We start from the raw sequence: 20,074 nt of genomic DNA on the forward strand, positions 1-20,074 counted from the left end.
CGTCGGGGCGCCCCGCCGGCCGGGCCGAGCGTGCCCCGGCGCGACGGGGTGGCCGCTCCGCGCTAAGGGGCGACGCCGCCGGGCCGCGCCACGGGCCGGGCTCGCCCCGCTCCGGCCCCGCGGAACGGCGGAGCGGGCGGAGAGGTGGGTGCGGAGCGGGTGGCCTCGGCGCTGGGGCGGGCGCTGCCTGCCGGCCCGCTGGGACGTACAGCGCGTCCTGCCGGGCGGGGCTGCGGCCTTACCGCCGGCGCGTTCGTGGCGGGGGCGGTTCGGGTTCGTCTCGTCCCGGCCTTACAGCTCCCGGCATCGAGCGCGCCAGGCGCGTTTAAAGCGCTCCTTCTGCAGGGAGTGCGTGCGGTACCGCAGCGGCAAGGGGTGCTTCTGGTCAGCCCTGCGCCTCGCTTGGTCTTGTGCGGGGCGAGCGGGTAAACCGGCTGTGCCTATTGAAAAGCCGTCTGCGTTTCAATCTCTTGTTGAAACTTCACCAAGTGACCGGTAAATGCGTTTCCGTGCTGCTGCTACAGATCAGCACGTCCTCTTGCCACTTTGCTGGTAGGATTTGTTTTTATCTGCCTTTGCAGAATTAAGGTATTTCCCCTGCCTCACGCTCTCCTTCAGCTGGACTGCTCATGAAGTGGTGCTGTAACAAGAGCAGGAGCTGTCTGAAAAGCGACCTGCCAAACACCCTTTTCTCTTTCCCCCAAGCTAGATCCCTTGCCCAGCTGATGGCGTTGTCGCAAAAACAGTTGTGATGGCCCAGGGCCCGGAGCAAGCAGCCGGCTGGGAGACGGGCTGGTAAGAGCTGCTGAGGATAGCAGTCCTCTGAGCACATCTCAGGGCTGTCTTCGACTGAAATCATTCTTACGATTTGTACTTCACTCATACCGACTAAGAGCGTTTCAAATTAAATATTGCCAGGCTGTTAATGTTTCCCTAAAGGCTGATTCTGTTTGGAGGATGAACTGACGTGACACATTTTAGGGTGTTCAAAGGTAGTTAAGTTAATGTGAAAAGAACAGTGTAGATACCTAATCAGTTTTAGAGTTGCTGATGTATCCTTGTGGTTTTCTTTGAGGGTGCGAAAGGGTTATTATAATACATCAGCAATACCTGGGGTTTCCATTGCAGTATCGTGGGGGGTGAATTTCAGTGGTGATAGCAGGTATGCGTAAAGGACTGGCATTGTTCTGGGTGTATGGCACTGACCAAATCAATATTGTGTGCAGGTTGGGGAGTCATACAGTTTAAGTTGGAGACTGGTGGAACAGTACAGTGAGTTGCTCAGAGGCTGGAAAAATTGCCCCGCGGTGAGAGGTGTGAGATCTTAGAGAGCTCTAAGTATTTTTTATAGAAGATTATTGACAGACCCCTGAATTATACCATGTAAGGGGAAAAGAAAACAAAAAATGAAAAAGACCCTGATGCTGATACTTTGGAGAGAAAGGCTTACAAAAAATCAGTAGCTGCAAATGGCTTCCATCTCTGCGGTGGATGAGTAAGAAATGTCCCTTGGAAAGTGGCAGATTTTTGTAGCTGGTGTTTTCAAATCAAGACTAAGTCTCTTCCTGGAAGAGTCCACAATGATGGCCAGGTTTTGTGCTTGTCGCTGTGTACAACTAAAATGGAATGCAGTGAACTGGTGGTCTATTACAATCCCAGTTAGTTGGAATTTGTACTACAATGTTGTATTATTTTAAGGTCCTGAGCGATAGGAATGTATTGGGTTTCACAGGAATTTGTCAGCAGAGTTGGCCACAGACCCTCAGAGTCCCAGGTCATTATCTTTGTTGCTTTTAATACATTTAAGTAACATTTGTTTTTTTTTTCCAAGTATTACATTATCAGAAAATATGATGACAGAAGAAAGGCATGCAGGTAGCAAGGGGCACTTGAGTCTGCAGTTATCGTAATAAACAACAGTGCAAGAGCAAAGGTGTTCCTGATGTTACGAGCATAGCAGAGTTGTTAAAAGGAAATACTGATTTGGTAATGACATTGAATGTCAGATTCCTTGTGAACCTGGAAGAATCAAAGCCTAAAGATAACAGCATGTTGGTGTGTTAGGGCTGATTCCAAAAGGCCACACTGCAGAGCAGCAAAACCTTGGTAGCTAACAGTGTGCTTCACACACAATTTCATGATGGGAAATACATTTCTGGGGCTTAACTCAATTTTGGTTTGCTAACTTTTGTGCTTTTGCTTTAAGGCTAGGACTGAGAGATCTTTGCAAACCGGTTGAAAACTCTTTATAAACTTCAGGGGCACTTAAGCGTGTGAAGGGAAAAACTTGGAATTGGTCTATTTGCAGCAGATATATGAACTTAATACATCTGAACTGAAGTCCTTTAAAATTGGCATCTCAATTCTCTGAAAAATAGTTGTGGGCAGGCTAAAAGTTGTAAATAGTGACGGTGTGGGTGTCACTAAAACTGGGAGATGAGCTCAGGAGCTGGAGAGATGCTCTGAAAGATGCTTGGGGTCTCAGTGTTTAGCATGAAGCAACAGCTGCCTTAGCCTGGGTGTTTGGATCAAGACTAGTAAAGGCTGCCAGCCTTTCTCTTCTTAGTACCTTTTTGCTTAAGTGTTTTGAGGGATAAATCTACTTAAGTGCTATGCTTAGGGTGACATTATAGGAGAGTTTGCAGTCTGCAGGCTTCATTTCAACAGCCCAGTAACTTATGTCCATCATAATTAATCACAATTAGGCCTGTTTTGGTGTTTTTTTCCAGTAGAAAATTTGAACTTGAACCCCAAACTTTGTCCCTATGCTGGAAATAATACCTCACATCACTTACTTTGCTAGAATAGGTACACCTTGATGCAGCATGCTTGAATGTTTTCTTTTAATGTGCTCACATTCGGGCATTTGAAGCTGATAAAACACAGTGCACATTAGTAGGATTCATACTTTCTTACTGGGTAAACAAGCATTTGATCCCAGAGATGTTGCTCAGAGTGTAAGTGAAGTGATTCTGTCAGAACTGCATGAACTGTACAGCTTGGAGCTTCTCACTGAACATGCTGAACTTTGAGTCTCCAGAACAGCTTGCAAAAACAGGTTTGGCCAGAGCTTGTCAGCTTGTGAACCCCTGGTGTCACAGCAGGGGACATTTAGGATTAGATGTTTGAGCTTGGCTGACATCTTATAGTGTTGACTTCAGAAGGCATTCCAGTATTTCCAGAGTAGAGAAAGTAATTCTCAAGTGCAGCAGCATTTAGTATTACCTAGGATGTCTCCCTTACATAGTAGGTTGTCAGTGTTTGTACCGATGGCAAACTGGACTGGTAAGTCTGCTTCTGTTTCTTCTGTGACAGGTGACTTCTGATACAACCAGACACTTAAGGGAAGGATTCATAAAGAGAAGCCTGGAAAGACTAAAGCTGCAAGAACAGGAGTTGAAAAAAAGGAAAGAGAAAAAAAAAAAAAAAGGGGGAGGGAAAAAGAGAAGAGGGTTGAAAGGTGAGGCTGTACTTTAGAGAATGTCCATCAGCTGTCTCTTCACATTTGTTACACTATTTCATACCAAGTGGCATCCAAGAAGGGAGTTGTCAACTGTAAAAACCCAGGCTTTGAGGAAACAGGAATCCAAGAACTCGAAGCAATGCCTTATAGTTTTTAATTTGTGTTACTGTGGGAAAGAGAAGCAACCTATCTCAGTGTGTAGGGCATCAGATGGAGTCTGTTACGAGAGAGTGGTTGGACTAGAGACATTCTGAGGTCCTTTCAGACTTGACCATTCTATGCTTCTGTGGACCTGGAGTGAAATCTGAGAGCTGTTGCCCTCAGATTGCACCAAAGCTTAAGATTCTGCATGAGGTTGTTTTCTTGTATTGTTTATATATTTACTTCTATTATTCTATGCTGCAGCATCACAAATCAATGTCTTTGTGGTTTGAAGTAGAGTTAATGTGACAGACACTTCTAGGTGCCTCCCACTTGACTGTAAGGTTCAAAGCTAGGAATGAGCTTTGTTTTTCTGCCTTTCCTTCCACCCAAGTAAAAACTTGTTGGGTTTTTTTTCATTGTTATCTTTAGGGCAGTGGTTTTGAATTTTGTATATGAGTAACAGTAGTATATAAAAGCTTAGATGCTGTGGCTAGTCTGCTTGTATTGCATCCTACACTGTCACTGGTAATTAGCCATGTTACACACCTCCATGTCTAAAGAAAAGCAAAGAAAAGAAAACCAACAAAAACAAAAAAACACCCTGAAATTTAGAATGCTGTGGCAGTTCTGTGGCACAAATAGAACTTGGTCAGGTTGGATGGGGCTCTGAGCACCTGGTGAAGCTGTAGGTGTCCCCGCTCACTGCAGAGGGGTTGGACCAGACGCCTTTGAAGGTCCCTTCTAACTGACATGATTCTGTGATTCTAACATAGTGTATAAAATGTTGGATCTCTGAAAATGTTGCTATGCTTCTATTTTTAATTGAATATCTTCTTACTCAAATGCTTTAAAGATAGGAATTTTAAATACTTGTGTGAGCACTTTGTTCCTTGAGTTTTCTGGAGTTTTCTTATCATATCATGTTGGTTGTTTAGTAGATCTGCTTTCTACAGGACAAGGTTTCAAAAAAGCAGTGGCAGCTTCATCTTGAATTTTGATTGATCATTGAATCATTGCATTTTTATAACAATGGAAGTGGTCTTGTAACTCTTAATGTCACCCTCATGCTAATCTGTAGGGGAGCTTTGTTAAGGTAAGAATTAGATCCATGTGCTCTGTCTCTGATTGTGTCCTTGGAGACAAACAATAATGTGAGTCTGTCTTCATGGCAGTGTGCATAAAGAAAACCCTAGAATACAAACCATCAGAAGAGGTAAATGCAGAACCACTGTGTTCTAAATGTGTGCATCGGTTAGACGCATGTCATCAACATGTGTTGTTTCTTTAAACGTGTTATTATTGTAACAACCATCATTTCTTATTAGTCAAATGTGGGTTCTTGGTGACAGGTTGCTTATTATTAGCAGTTCAAAGTCTGACATCCAATTTCCCAGGACTCCAAGTGTAAAACAAGCGTCATCTAAATTGTCCCATATTGATAATTACCTAGAAAAAAACGTGATGATGAACAAAAAGTTCAAGAGAGAAAAAAGAAAGCTAAGCTCAAGAAGAGAGGAGAGGCAGATAGATGGAGATGAAAAGCATCCCCAAAAGCAGCACAAAGTACCAGCTGAAGAACAGCAGTGGCCAGAGAATGTGCCTGAATGGGAAGAAAGGAAATCCCTGCTAGCTCAGAGAAGAGCGGAGTCTGTCAGACTGCTTACAGTGCTGTTAAACCATGTGAAAGTAAGAATACTTTAAAACGTATTTTACAATTTGAAGGATGTTTGTTAGAGCTTGAATAATTTGGTAGACGTTTGGTGTCTTATTGCTGTTTGAAAGAATGTCTTAGGAGTGACTGAACACTGAGAAGGCCTGAGGTCTAAATCTTGTGACAGTTTGTCCTTGGAGCAAAGGTGGTGTGATTCTACTCAGAAACTTGGATACTTGTTTGAAGCCTTGTCATTATTCTGTCAAGATAGGGCTGGAAGGACTGCATCAACTCTTATTGGACTTGATCCAACACTGCAAACAGGGAAATTAAGGGTGGGAATGTAAAATTGATGTTTGGCCTCATGTCTGCAAGTGAAAGAATTAAGTCCCTATGGATTACGCTGATTTCATTTCCAATAGCTTCTGTGTTGTGGCCAACACTAAGCTGTAAGTTTTATTTGATTGACTTAGATAATATCTTGAGAAAGTCAGCAGAGGAGTGGTACACACTGCAGTGTTATACACAGAAATTCATGTTTGGAGGCTTGTTGTAGTGCTTTGGGGTGAAAAAGTTTGAAATCTTCGGGGTGCAAACGTGACATTTTCTTCATCATTTGCTACATAAAAATTAGCTCGCAGCTTTTAACAAGTCGATTTTTCAACGTTTAAGATTTTTAAAGGTCCGCCATTCACTAAGAGTTAATTGCCATTCTGTGTGAATTTTAGGGCTCCACAACACCTGATTTTGGCATTAATTACATAGGTTGCTCAGAAAGTAATGCCTCCCATTTATTTCCATGAAAGCTACGACAGACAGAAAGAGCACGATGACACTATTTTATGGAGCAGATTTTCAGCTGTGTATCACTGATTTTCAACATGAACTGATTCATGCAGATGAGCTGATCAAGATGTTCTTTATTTCGTGGTGTGACAGCTGTGCATGGCCATCCAGAACATGGTTTGTCTTTCATTTCGCTGTCACCACTGCTGAAATGCACCACCCAGCCCTCACTGCACTGACATCCACTGTTTGGTCTCCATCAGTGTTCACCAAGCCTTGATGAATGTCAGTGGATCCCATTTTTTTCTGCGTGGAGGAATTCAGTTCCACCCCATTGCTTTATCCACACTGCCGTGTCAGAAACTATTCTGTCTCTGCTGCCATCTGTCACACGGCCACACACTGTAACAGGACATTGGTGGGAAGGGTCAGCCTCTACTGCCATACCACCAGAATCCTCCACTGATGTTGTGGGCCAACAGGATAACATAGGAGGCATTACTTTTGGAGCAGCCCTTGTGTGAATTTGATGACTTAAATGTTTATTTTCTTGGTTTCAACACATGGGAAGCATTAGATTGGTTGTATTTGGACCCATTAAAATTGTGTACAGCAAAATAATTAGTCTAAATAAAATATTCTTATCTACAAAAATCTAGCAATTTTTCTATTGTAAACAACACTGGTTGTGATGCAGTAATCAAACAATAAATGTTGTCTGAAGCAATTGTAGGGAGGTAGAGGAATTAGTTGGAAGGACAACTGTCTTAGTTACTTTAGAATGCCCTGTTCTGAGACCAAGAGGCAGCTTTAGTTCTGGGCTAGGAGTAGTGAGACTGTGTGATCAAGCTCTGAATTAAGCTAAATTTATCTCCTTTGTAATTCTTCTGAATGTAGAACTGCATATTGATGAGTTTGCAACTTGCAGTCTTTATAGTTCTCTGTGCTCAATAAACGTACATAATCGTTTTCCCAATTTTCATTTGAAGGATTTTGTGCAGTTGGCAAATCAGAAAGTGGATCCTTCACCGGGCGTAAGGAAGAATGACTCCTTTTCTGAAGCAGCATTAAAAGCCATACATCAGAAACAGATTAACTCCTGTTATCTTATGCACAAAGATTTGGAACACAAGGAAGAGCTTAAGTGTCAGTTAACCCAAAAAAGTAGCAGCTTATGTTGTGAGGAAGGAGATTTGACTGCCTTCTGTGCATCTACTTCTCATATAGTCAAGACAATTTTAAATGACCCCGCTGCAGCTCTGAGTTCTGGCAGATGGACTGGCAGAGATGCATACAGCTCCTTTGGCTGTGGATCTTTACTGATCACAGTGACTCAAGACTGCAAGGTCATTGAATCTCTAGATGGAAGGGACTGCCAAACACTGAACGTGGTTCACCCACAGACGGGGTCTGAAGATGGTTACAGAAAGCAAAAGGTTTATGAGACCGATGAATTCATTCATTATTTACTAAACTACTATCAGACACCAAGCTATGAACGTGTTTCCCTAGGGACAAAAAACTCTGCAAACAAGTCCTGGTGGAAGAGGGTGGTGTGTGATGATGACAGTGGTTTTCACATCAGCTTGTGTAACAGGCAGGGTCGGCACTTCAGAGAAGTGAGTCTTGTACAAAATCTCAACAGCAGAAATTGCGTTGGTGATGATAACTGTAGACTAGTGATCACTGCTGGGGAATTGGAATCAACAGACGCAGTGTTGAAAAATAAGACCTGTGCAGATAGGCTTGCAAGGAAGCTGCAAATACAGAGGAATGACACACTCACTGTTGATTACTTATCACATGCTGAACCAAATCATTCTTTGGATTGCACTGCTGCCGCTCGTGATGAGGAATTTGAACAAGAAGATGGTAGAAATCAAGTTACCAAACAGTACAAAACTTGTAGATCTTACCAGTTACAGGACTTGTTGGAAGAGATCAGTGATTCTGAGTACTTCAGTGAGGCATGCAGCGGTGCAATGAAGAGTGCAGAAAGGAGTGAACAAATTGACAGCAATTGTAACAGAGGGTGCTTGCCTGCAAGAGAGAAAGAGAGAAAATTACTGGTTTATTTCAAGAATGTTACTCTGGAAGGTCAAACGAAGGAAAGCAGCAAATGTGACTTCTGTTCTAGTTCTGCCCATGAGGGCTTGGCTAGGCAGTGTGATCATAACCTTGAAAAGTCATGCAAGAGGTCTAGCAGTGAATTAAGACATAAAGGACAGAAAAGTGAGAGACATTTCAGGGAAGAGGAGAGAAACACTTACAAAATGAAGAAAAAGAGGAAAAAGCTTTCTTCTGATGTTTTATCTGATGAATGTGGCTTTTCAGAGACCGAGAGTTGCATACAGCTGGAGTCACTCAGAAAGATAGAAAGAAGATGTAATAAAGCATTCCACAACAAAGTGAAATTCAAGACACTTCACGCAGGCACAGCAGCACCAGGCATTACTGCTTCTGACTGCTTTCCACTTCAGGAGACACTTCGGCGCACAGGTGAGAGAGGTAAATCAGAGCTGAGGTGAATGCAGTTGATAGTCGTAGTTCTCTGGCAGGTGAGATTAATTGCCACAGTTCTCACAGTTCTCACAGTGACGAACGGTAAGTGTTTGTAAAAGCTTAACAGAGTGTGCAAAGGGTACAAAAAGACTGTGATTGCACTGCTGCTAAAGGTTTTGTCAGTTCAGCTCAGAAACACTTCAAGCAGCTGCAGTTGGAGTCTCTTAATTGGGTAAAATGTTGGTAGGTAGGTGGTTATTCTGTTAATAAATGTTGGTAGATAGGTGGTTATTCTGTTGATAACAACATGCATGCTGATGACTCCACGTGCTCTCGAACAATACAGAGTTGTGAGGTGGCTCAGTATGCAGTGCATCTGTGTAGGAGGTGCTGTCTCAAGTCAGTGGATTTCAGTTCAGGTGGCCATCTGATTTCCATACGCAGTTGCTGCATCTCTGAATATTGTTATTCGCAGCCTTTTCTCAATGTACGATGCTTACAAGTTGGCTGGCAGCTACCTAACAGCCAGCTCCTCATATCTTCCCCTCCTTCCCCCTTCACAAACTAATTTCAAGTAACTTTCTCATATACTTATCTACAGGAGATGAGAGGAAATTAATATTGAGAAGAGAGATGGATGCAGATGAAAGAGGATGCCCTCTCTTTCCTCTTGAGATAATTCAGACAAATCCCTGCTCAGATACTTTCTGTGGAGCAGAGCCCAGAAGAGGATGCTGAACAGCTACTATATAATAGCTCTTAAGCTCCTTTTAGAAGTGGAAGAAGAAAGCCCTTTAGCCGTTAAAAGGTATTGGAAGTACTTGGGCTTTTTTTCCTTAGGTAATTCCTTCAGTTAGAATGGTCTAACTGGTGTAGCAAGCCACAGAAACAGAATCTCTATTTACCTTTTGGATGCAAGGACCAAAATTTTCTCCAGGGCCAGACAAGCTTTTGTGGACCAGTTGCTCAGAATTTGAAGATTTATGGATTCAGATTTCAGAGATAAACTCTGATTGATATTTACACAATTCCCTACGTTTACAGATACAGTATTTAGTAATATCAAGTCCCTAGAAAAACAAAAACAACAACAACAACAACCACATAAATATATAAATCATAGAGCAAGGATATGAAGTGCCTTCTCGATCAGATTGTTAAAATGATGGAATTGGAAGCTGTGGGGGACATTTATATGTAATGGTGGAGAATAATAGATTTCTAAATAAGAAAAAAATATATACTGTAATGTTCACAGTGGAAAAATACTTGTTTATTATTCACAGTTCTGAAAGTGTTTCTGAAAACCTGCTGGTCTTTGGAAGGAAGGATTTCACAATAACTGCTAGATGTAGCGCTTCTGAGAATCTGATTTTCTAAGCACAGCTCTGAATGTTGGACAGTGAAAGAGCAACGTCTGTCAGCATGTTGACAGCTCATACTTAGCAGGTTGAAAATACCATAGAATCATAAAGTCAAAGCGTGGCTTGGGTTGGAAGAGACCTTAAAGCTCCCCCCAGCCCCAGCCATGTGGCGGGCTGCCTGCCCACCCAGCTCAGCCTGCCTACAGCCACCCAGCCCAGCCTTGGGCACCTCCAGGGATGAGTGCACACAGCTCTGGGCAGTGCCAGGGCCTCACCGCCTACTGCATAAAGAATTTCAGCCTAACATCTAATCTAAGTCCCCCTTGTTTTAGTTTAAAAACATTCTCCCTTGCCTCCTTACACAGTCGCTATCAGACCATGTAAAAAGCTGGTCCCACTCCTGCTTATAAACTCCCCTCAAGTTCTGGGAGGCCGCAGTGCAATCTCCCTGGAGATCTCTCCAGGCTGAACAAGCCCAGCTCCCTCAGCCCTTCTTACAGGAGAGGTGCTGCAGCCCTGTGAGCATCTTCACGGCTTCCTCTGGACTTGCTCCAACAGCCCCACATCCTCCTTGTGCTGGGGGCACCAGGCCTGCTCACAGTACTGCAGATGGGGCCTCACAAGAGCAGAGCAGATGCAGACAGTCCCCCCCCTGCTGCCCGCCCTCTGCTGATGCAGCCCAGGTCACTGTTGCCCTTCTAGGCTTTGAGCACACACTGCTGGCTCATGCCTAGTTTTTCACCCTCCAGGACCCCCAGGTTGTTCTCTGCAGGGCTGTTCTCAAGGAGTTTTTCTCCCACTCTGTGCACATATCTGGGATTGCCCCACTGCAAGTTCAACACCTTGCACTTGGCCTTGTTGAACATGGTTAGGTTTTCATGGATCCACTTTTCAAGCCTGTCCAGGTCTGTCTGGATGGCATCCCTTCCCTCCAGTATGTCACCCTGCTCTGCTCAGCTTGGTGTCATCACCAAACTTGCTGAGGGTGCATTGATCTGTCTGTGCCACTGATAGAAATGTTGAAGAGCACGGGTTCCAAGATGGACTCCTGTGGAGCACCACTTGTCACTGGCCCGCGCCTGGACCTGGGAGCCATTAACCACAACCCTATGGCTGTGGCCATCCAACAAATTCCTTATTCTTAGTAATCCACCCTTCAAATCCATTTCTCTCCCACTTAGAGGCAAGAATGCGATAAGTTCACGAGATTTCAAGAAGCTGTCCTTTGGAGGGCACATGCAGTGAGATAGCTATTTAGTGCAATTAAGCTTACATAAAATTTCTAGAAGAATTGTCAAATGCTGTTCAATTCCTGCTGCATGGAAGTAAAAATGTGAAAACTCAGTCTGGGAGCTTGAGTTATATCCGCATTTACTCAGACAACTGTATTTAGCAGACAGTCACAGTTGCTCTGGGCCAAAGTCCCACAGAGAGACAGAGAGGACCAGTTCTACTCACAACACACTAATTATTTCAACTTTCATTTTAGTATGCTTAATTTATTACGTGTCAGTATGTAAATGTGATGATGTTGCCTTCCTTATATAACATATTACCCACATTTGTAACTTCTGCTCCAATAAATCATCATTTTGTAAAAAACTGTAGTTGTTTGTGGTAGATTGGTTTTCTCCCAGTGCTCAGTATTGGTGATTCATGCAGGCATCTGAGCCACACTCTGCCAGATTCTGCCTGTTGCCTCTGTTCACACGTTCAGATGCTGAGTGCCTTCTGAGGATCACGAATGACTACTCAAAATTGTGTTACCCAATTGCTTTTACCTAAAAAGCAACCACCCCCTCCCCCAAACACCTTATTTTCTTGACAGAAGTATTTTCTATTGTGGAAAACATTCATGCCTCTTTTAAGTTTCCTTTTTACTGTTTTATGCAGTTACAATGAAGACCAGCTGATATATTTGTGAAATGTTTCAGTTGCACCAACAGGACCAAGGCTGTTTTCTTCTCTATGCACTAGTTGCATATAAAAGAAAAGATGACAGAATTTCCCCTTGTCAGTCAGTTCTGCACTGTAAGTGCCCTTTTCCCATATGTCAGACCTTTCAATTAGGGATGAGAAGGTATTTGGGTTTGTTAATCTATGGGAGGAACTATGGATTTCCTTCAGTGTAAATGCCTAGGATCTTATCAGTGTCAGTGTCCCACTAGTCAGTATAAACAAATAAATGCACCAGTTCTGTAGTTGCTTCTGGTGTTCACCTGTATTGATTGGAATTGATAAAGCAGATCTTTGTCTCCAAGTCCTTATTCAGTGTAAAACATTGTTAGTGAATAAAACTTTAAACAGACACCATTGTATCTTCTGTAGCAAAATGTAATTTGTGTTTCTTTTTTCTTTGTGAGTTGGGATTACTTAGAACCTGTTCCTAGGACATTTAGTATTAATCCCTCACTTTTCCTTCCTGTGCACTTAACTCAGGCCCCATCTTCCCACACGCTGAACTGTTCTGTAGAATTGTGTTGGTTATCTTGAAGGCTAATCTTTAAGCATACATAAAACTTTCCAATTCTAGCTTAGTAAATTAAATTTCAGTTGCTTTCAGGAATAAATGTTTTACCTAACAGGAAAGTTAAGGGATGTGTATATAATTTGAGCATTTAATAGGCAAAAAGCATTCAAATAGTTGAGCATGTAACATTCCTATTATAATTTCGTATCTTGGAGCTTGGTTTATGCTGTTACAGTGAGGTGGTGTTTCAAGAGGTGATGGGGTTTAACTTGTGTGGGTTATTGCTTTTCTGGTATGTATATATTTTGTGGAAGCGCTGCTTACTGTTCTTATGACACCTGTAAGCCCTGTGAAATAGGGCCCTGTGGCTGCAGGCCTTGCCATCAGCTCTAACTTCACGTACAGAACTAAGGTGCCCCCAGCAGAGCTAGTGCCATCAGCTGTGGGGAGCTGCCTGGTCTGGAGCTTTGTTATCTGAGCTGTGTGGGCAGTTGTACTTCATGCTGAATTCCAAAGTCAAAATCCCAGTCGCGGTCCTACAGACGGTTTCTGAAGCAGAAATACATTACTCCTATTATTGTACCAGTCCACCTGCTGGACGTGTAATAAGAATACATTTATAGTATATGGCCTTTTCCATATGCTGGACATAGAACGCTGTGTAGGAATGCCTCCCCATTTATTTCACCTTCTGTAAAACCATGTAACTCTCAGCAAAAGCATTCGTTACTAACCTGTGTGTACATACAACTTGAAGTAAGAGCTAGCAGAGGGCATTCAGAGTAAGCAGCGTCCAGGTGAAGGAAATTCTGAATTTTACAATGCAGGTGACAGTTTGCCACCACTGGTTGGATATGAGATGCTGCTCAATTGCTCTGATTTGTGCCAGGGCTCAAGTATGCTGTCATGACATCTGAATAACTGGTATTTCAACACTTCACAAGGCAGATTCATGACAGTCTCTGCACTTAGCTTTTCATTGTGCTCTCCTTGGTTAATATACAAACTGTTCAGCTACTGGCATGGTTCTTTTTGCTTAGTCACTGCAGCCAGTCATTGCTGAAGGGATCAAGTTGCAACAAACAGTAGAAAACATGAGCAGATACCCATTTTCTCCAGCACTTCAGCAGAAAAGATGTGCCTGCCTGTTTGTGGAATCTCTGCTCTTATGACACATGCCTTCCCTTTCACAATGAGTATTCTGGTTTTCTCTGAAAAGGTCTTACCCTGAAGGGTGCAACTTCACGCACCTGTGTTTAACATTAAGCTTTGTCCTGTGTTACTGCCAGTTTTCTGTTTGTTTATTCTTTAGGATGCATCAAATTGTATTGTACAGATATGCTCTCAAAATGGTGTTCAGTTCCTCGGGGTATGTTGCTGACTAACATAAGAGCTGGTGTTGGACCCTCTGAAGGGTAGGCTGTAGCCCTGCCTCACTCCACTACAGTGTGGTCTTCCAGAGCAGCTTTTGCCCAGTGTCAGCAGTTACTCAGGCTTTTTTCATGCTTAACTCTGTTTTTGCAACAGTAAAATATATGTGAATGTGTTCTATGTTTCATATCCTGTTAGAAAAATAATATGCCATAGAGCTGCATTTAGAGGCATTCAGCTTGAACAGTCCAGTCATGGAATAATAGAAGAAAGACACTGGAGAAAGACTATAAAACTTGTAACGCTGGGGGCGATTAACCATCAATTTCAATTGCAGTAAATAAAAAGAAACACCACCCTTAAGCAAGACTTTTATTTTCTGCCTTAAACAGATAAAAGCACATTTCTGATTTGAGGTAAACCATTAGAAGTAGTTTGCAGAGAGTATAAATGTCTCTAAAAATAAAACAGCAACACAAAGGTCATGACAAGACTTTCATTTGTCTCTAGACCTTCATTAGGTAGTTCACACAGTAACTCTATACAAGCAATCTGGCTCAAACAACTGCACTGCTCGTTTGAAAGGCCAGTGTAAGTGACAGGGAAAAAGCCCATGGCTGTGTTACGACTGATGCAGAGTCATTGGTTGTCATTGCAGTTGGTGTCAGGCACTTGAACATGTAGTGTCACCTTGTTTATGAAAGCTCCTGCTGCACAGTACACTCCACTTCTGAACAATTTTGCCTACTTTGTAGCGTCCCACTCAGGACTGTGCTCACCATTTTGGTCACGTTCCCAATTGGAAACAACTCAGCAGAAGAGTGAAACCAGAAAAACCAAATAATGGGAACTGTAGCCCTTGGCACCCACACAGAACCACCTGGACAAGGCAGCACACTGATAAGAGAGCAGCAAATCATCAGTTACCTCCTTAAAATTTCTGATAAATTTTGAAGATATATTTTGGATGATGAAGGAGCACATTCCCATTTTTCCTTAGTCAAATCCACGCATCCAGCCCATTTTGGTAGGAGACTGGATAACATGGATGGAGCAAACCCAGTAATTAGGGACAGATTAAGAGAGCAAACAAGATAAAAGCAATCAATGGTCAGGTCTATTGCTGGTTGTGCATGAGATTCTGCCATTTCTTTTAGCAGCAACATTCCAAAGCAACAAAAGCCTTGACATGGAAATGGCTTACACCACATTATTTATTTTGTACAGGGAACTTGCATGAGTTACCTTGACCACAATCGTTTTTCTGCTAGTTAAATTGCTTGTACAGAGCACTTGTTAATCATGACACACCAGCAAGTTTTCCTTTAGGCCTAAAAATCATCACTAGCTGCTTTTCCTGGTTTAATTTCATTTCATTACAATTCTTTGAAGAGCTTTTCTAAGAAGAGAAGTGAACAAATGATAGTCCTGCCAAGTCATGCTTCACAGTGAACCTAGTTTTTAAGGATGTTCAGTTACAGTCAGTATCTAAGTAACACTTAAGAGGTGCTTCAGAAGTAAACAAAGAATATTAATGCTTCTGTGTGACTGAATACATCAAGTATTCTTCAGTCCTTATTTATTTTCTAAGTATCTAAAAGTGATTTAACTTCTCAAAAACTCTTGGCTTTTTTAAAGCAGTTGTTTCATCTGTAAGGCCCCATTTAGCTCCTAAAAAGCCAAATTATTTGACATAATGCTGAATTATATTGCACCACAAATGAGTATGTGGACAAAGAGTCCCTTTTCTAAAGGGATTGCAGTGCAAGGCCCAGATCCTGCAGAAGCCAACACTAATCAAATTCAGTGGAATCTGTTACACACAGATTCTGTGACTTAACTCTCATGCTTGTGCCTACAGTGTTAGGTTGTTAGTGAAAAGGTCTGGATTTCAACCCTAATAGTGAAAGAATAAAAAGAGTAATAGTCCTTTATTGCCAAAGTAGCAGTCTACTTTTGCACAGACATTTTTGGTGCATACTTCCTATTATGCACTTTCAGAGGAAGACAGATATTAGACCTGTACTAGTTTACTGCTGAATTTGAAGAGGAAGCTTAGGAGAAACATAATTCATTGTAATTCTGGACCTTTTGTAAGCATTGTTGCTGCTGCAACTTGTGAAACAGAAGTGGAATGTTACAAATGATCCTTTAAGATACAAAAATAGACTGTTCCTCACTGCATTCTACTTTTTCTTTGCATCTTGGGTATCTTTTTCTTCTTCATCAGAGTATACAGTGGGTTCCTCCCCGTCCTTCAGCAGCTTACCAACGTGGTGATACTTAACTGAAAATTGGAAACAAACGAAAGTAAAAATCGAGTCATTATTCTGCCATGAAAATGTACTTTTTGTAACTCATATTGGTTTCCTAATTTAACAAAATGTGCCTAATTGTAAAGAAACACGTCTGAACTCCGTGTTGCAAACAGGGGAGAGAAGAAAACGAGAAGAGCCTAAATAAAGTACCTAAACTGCTGTTAATGTTCTAACAAGTGAACACCAAAGTTTATGAGATACAGCTGTCCTGTTGGCTGAGCCAGAAGATGGATGAATGCAGACATGTAAAAGGAGGGAACTCATCCAGCTAAAGAAGCAGAATCGTGGATTGCATTATTTCTCTCGCCATGCCAAAGCAAGTTTTTGAACTAATGGTGTTGTTGGAATATTTTAGTTACACAAATATATACGTACAGGTAACTTAAACTTCTTGTGATGTATGCTGCCTGTACCCAACAGGGCTGCAAAGAGATCCTTTCTCCTGAGATAAAGACGGACCTACTGACTGGTTACGCAGCTAATAAACTTCTGCTTTGTGCCCTTCTTTGAACAGATAAAAAATATCTAAGAACTGAGAACAATGATATGTTGCCCACCTGTCAATTTCAAAGCAGAAGATACCTCTTATAGTAGGCATTTCGTACTGGCATTGTTATTATAATAGGAATTTAAAGCAACTAATTGTCACATTTACTAGAAGCACAGCAAACAGGGCACAGTTTACTGACAGTCCTACTGTTTGACTCTTGGAATGGAAGATTTGAACACTGGGTTAGGTTAGAAATTTGGTAGCATAGTTCTATTTTCTGGAACACAGCTGTTGGCATCGTAAAACAACCTTTAACAGACTTAATTAAGACAGAGTCAAAATAGTAGGGGGTGTGCCAGGTCAAGACTGAGACTAATGGCATTACGTGAAGGAAAGTCCCTGCCAGCACAGTACGAGGTCAACACAGCAATCTCCTTAAAACTCTGGCTGGAAGTTCTTTTTGAGTAACAAGTTGGAACACGTTGCAATTGCACCTTAAGAACCAACACTACCAAAGCACAGAGAACACAGGGCTACTACGATAATGACTTCCTTCTGTTAACTTTAGAACAAATATACCAAGAGTGCAAGTTGCCTTTTCCTTTGCTGCTCTGACTATCGCTGGCAAGGTAATGGCCAGAGATAGCATTTGTCTGATCATCAGAAGTTAGCTGGACAGTTCTGCACAGATCTGAGAAAGTCACCATCAAGGCAATGCAGAATAATTTACTTAGGGTTCAAAGCTGTACCAAGAGCTCAGAAGGGCGAAGGCTTGGTTCAAACAGCCTTCAAAACTCAAAATAAAAAATGCCAAGAAGCAATAATTCAAATGTTACTTCTGAGAAGCTGAATGGGACTTCATTTTTCAAAGCTTCAAAGCTAATTAATTGCCTTTATAGATGGTATCTTTATTGTATCAGAGGCATGTTCCTTACTCCTAATTCCTGATAACTTTTTAGATGGTCTTACACATTTGTCCTATGACAAGAGTGTTTCCATCCAGTTCACTGTTCTGTAAGACGGAGGGAGGGAGGGAAAGAGGGAGAACACAGGGAAAACCTGACATCTCTCATCGTTTTTTGAATAACAGAAATTCTAATTGATAGACTTAAGTTTATCAATTAGAATTATAAACTTAAACTATAAACTTAAGCTAACTCAAAGTAAGCTTCCGGACTGGTTGCTTCAAATTGGCAACAGCCCTTTCACTGCTGCTTCCCTGATTACACGCTGGTTAGCCACTTATTTGTCAACAGGTTTACAATTACTTACAAGTGAATTGTGACTCCCAGTCCCTCAAGGTCTCTTGCTGTGTAGCGTTGAGATCAGAGAGGTCGTCATAGTCATCCTTCAGAGCCTCCTTATCCAGGCAGAAAGTGGCAAGACCTCGGGATGCATCTCTCCCAGCAAAAATCCCATACGGGCCATCTTCAAAATAAAAACGTAAGCACTGTTATTACAGCAGTAACTGATGCTGTGGGATCTTCGAAGATTACAGCCCCCAACTGAAATAGATTATGAGTTCCTGCCCTGTTCTGAGGAACTCAAATTCCTGAAATGTTTTCAGACTTTATTCTACTTGCCAATAAAGAAAAACGGAGGAAGAGAACAAGAAATAAGACAATAAGACGTGGAGAAATACTGAGTCTGTTGGAACTTCAGTCAACCAGGCAACAGTGTGTGGAGCACAGCAAGAGGGAGGGAATCAGCACACAGAGTGCCCTCAGAAAGTGGAACAAAGGGCAGGTTTGCAAGTCTGAGGTGAAACGGAGTGTTTGTAAGAGATGCTCTGGACTTCAAGAGCTGGAAGGATAAAAACTTGACTGAAAATGTGCAGCAGATGCTGGACATTACTAACATGGAAGAGATACCTGTTAAAATACAAGATGACCAAAGCGTGCAGTTCGCAGCAGATCGGGGATTCCTTATCAAACAGGCTCTTGCTACACACCCTTACTGATTAACTCGCATGACAAACATGTTGCAACTGGACACTGCGAGTTCGTAGTGCAGATTGCAGGAGCACTGTGAACTCTAACCTGCCTGCCGCCTTGCACGCCTCTCAGCACGCCGTTTGCTGCGTTCATCAAGAAGGATCTCACCTTTCCTCACAAAAGAAAACCAGCTGGCCCCACCCTGCGACGAGCCGCTCACATTTCACACTGTCCAGAAAGGGCACATCTAAGGCACGGCCATGAACCTCGCGGCGTTCAGCTCGCGCAGACACAGAAGTGCAGGTGGAACCCCGCTAGCTCGGCGGAACAGCGCGGTTTCTCCCTCGGAGCCCTCTGCTAGAAGCCCGGCGCGATCAATCTCTGCCCCCTGACAGAGATAGCTCAACCCGTCTCGCTACGTATTTCTTTAAGACAAACATTATGCAACAGAGCAGCGCACAACCAGCTCCGAGGATGCCACGTCCGCCCCGGGAGCGCGGGCCCAGCAGTGCGGCTCGGCGCAACGCGGGGTGCGGAGGAGCTCCCAGGGGCAGCGCGTTGCGACATCTCCGACTCAGCCCCGAGCCCAGCCCCGCCGCCCGCCCCTCACCCGGCCCGTAGAACTTGCTGGCGCGGGTCACGTCGAACACCTTCCCGTTGACGGCCATGAGGATGCGCGGGTCGCGCACGCCGTCGTAGGGCCGCAGCTGCTCCAGCGTGAAGTCGCGGCGCTTCATCTTGGGCAGCGGCGCCGGACCCGCCTCGCCCGGCTGCGCCTCGGGCCGCTCGCCCCGCAGGATCTGGTAGAGCAGGAAGAGGCAGAGGCCCAGCAGACTCAGGTTGAGCGGCGAGCCCACGATCTCCAGCAGCAGGCCGCCCCCCTCGCTCGCCGCCGCCTCTTCGCCCGCCATCGCCGGCTCCTCGGCGGCCATCGGTTCGGCTGCGCTCCGGCACGGCGAGCTGCGGGGCGGGCCGGGCCGGGGCGGGGCGGGAGGCGGCCGAGGGGCGGGAGGCGGCGGCGCTCCGGCCGGCAGGTGGCGCTGTGAGCGCGGCGATGGCACGAGGGGAGCGCCGCCATGCTGCGCCCCGCGCGGCGGGCTGAGGGGGCGGGGGCAGGTTCGGGCTCCTCCGCAACAAAACCGCAGAGCAGCGGCTGCGATGTTATGATGTTATAATTTTATAACGTGCCATTTGTCGGCTGCTCTGTTCAGTCTTTTTGTCACTGGAGATAATAGCCGAATAAAGTGAAAGATAAGTACTGATAAGTACTGACGTCTTCATCTGATTAATTCTGGGCTCACGCACGGCAGAGCTATCACCTGCCCCTCCGTGGGCTGTTTTGGGTCTGAGCGTTTGTGTAAACGGTGTCCTCACCACCAGTCCAGAAGAAGATAAATTCCTGCCCGGTCAGTGTCCTTTTGCCCTCAGCGCAGGTGGGAGTCCGTCCGTGGGGCACTGGGTGCAGAGCCAGTCAACGCACTGCCTATTTCTCACTGTCAGAAGCAACTGCAGCTCTGTGACCCACCGGGGCTGTTGTTTACACAGAATGGCAGGGGTCGGAAGGGACCTCTGGAGATCATC

At 43.9% G+C, this 20,074-nt stretch overlaps 2 protein-coding genes across 8 annotated transcripts; one reads left to right on the forward strand and one right to left on the reverse strand.

Annotated features, from left to right (window-relative positions):
- The first annotated feature begins 104 nt into the window (after positions 1–104).
- On the forward strand, positions 105–10,442 carry LOC122182926 (A-kinase anchor protein 17B-like). 7 transcript variants are annotated; one of them, XM_042876605.1, is made up of 4 exons: positions 105–144; positions 710–5,293; positions 7,034–8,543; positions 9,148–9,831. In XM_042876605.1, the coding sequence occupies exons 2-4, from the start codon at positions 4,937–4,939 to the stop codon at positions 9,282–9,284; spliced, it is 2,004 nt and encodes a 667-aa protein (XP_042732539.1). In that variant the 5' UTR covers positions 105–144; positions 710–4,936; the 3' UTR covers positions 9,285–9,831. The 7 variants fall into 7 exon arrangements, with proteins under 7 accessions (XP_042732539.1, XP_042732540.1, XP_042732538.1 ...); XM_042876604.1 differs by lacking the exon at positions 105–144 and having other exon boundaries at positions 275–795; positions 3,316–5,293; XM_042876609.1 differs by lacking the exon at positions 105–144 and having other exon boundaries at positions 3,319–3,460; positions 5,058–5,293.
- A 3,667-nt stretch (positions 10,443–14,109) lies between these two features.
- Positions 14,110–19,458, reverse strand: PGRMC1 (progesterone receptor membrane component 1). The gene is made up of 3 exons (XM_042876684.1): positions 19,104–19,458; positions 17,832–17,987; positions 14,110–16,038 (listed from the first exon to the last, which is right to left on the reverse strand). The coding sequence occupies exons 1-3, from the start codon at positions 19,423–19,425 to the stop codon at positions 15,938–15,940; spliced, it is 579 nt and encodes a 192-aa protein (XP_042732618.1). The 5' UTR covers positions 19,426–19,458; the 3' UTR covers positions 14,110–15,937.
- Positions 19,459–20,074: the final 616 nt, after the last annotated feature.

Source organism: Lagopus leucura, unplaced genomic scaffold, assembly GCF_019238085.1.
Source record: "Lagopus leucura isolate 7727_CA_CO unplaced genomic scaffold, USGS_WTPT01 Super-Scaffold_100016, whole genome shotgun sequence".
In the NCBI taxonomy this organism is placed as follows: domain Eukaryota; kingdom Metazoa; phylum Chordata; class Aves; order Galliformes; family Phasianidae; genus Lagopus; species Lagopus leucura.

Excerpts from the sequence above, each read along its gene's own strand:
- LOC122182926 (XM_042876605.1), top strand. The coding sequence starts at position 4,937 with ATGTGGGTTCTTGGTGACAGGTTGCTTATTATTAGCAGTTCAAAGTCT. Across the intron at positions 5,294-7,033 it reads TGCTGTTAAACCATGTGAAA|GATTTTGTGCAGTTGGCAAA; the intron begins GTAAGAATACTT and ends TTTCATTTGAAG. Across the intron at positions 8,544-9,147 it reads GGAGACACTTCGGCGCACAG|GAGATGAGAGGAAATTAATA; the intron begins GTGAGAGAGGTA and ends ACTTATCTACAG.
- PGRMC1 (XM_042876684.1), bottom strand. The coding sequence starts at position 19,425 with ATGGCCGCCGAGGAGCCGGCGATGGCGGGCGAAGAGGCGGCGGCGAGC. Across the intron at positions 17,988-19,103 it reads CAGCAAGTTCTACGGGCCGG|ATGGCCCGTATGGGATTTTT; the intron begins GTGAGGGGCGGG and ends TTTATTTTGAAG. Across the intron at positions 16,039-17,831 it reads CTGGGAGTCACAATTCACTT|TTAAGTATCACCACGTTGGT; the intron begins GTAAGTAATTGT and ends TCCAATTTTCAG.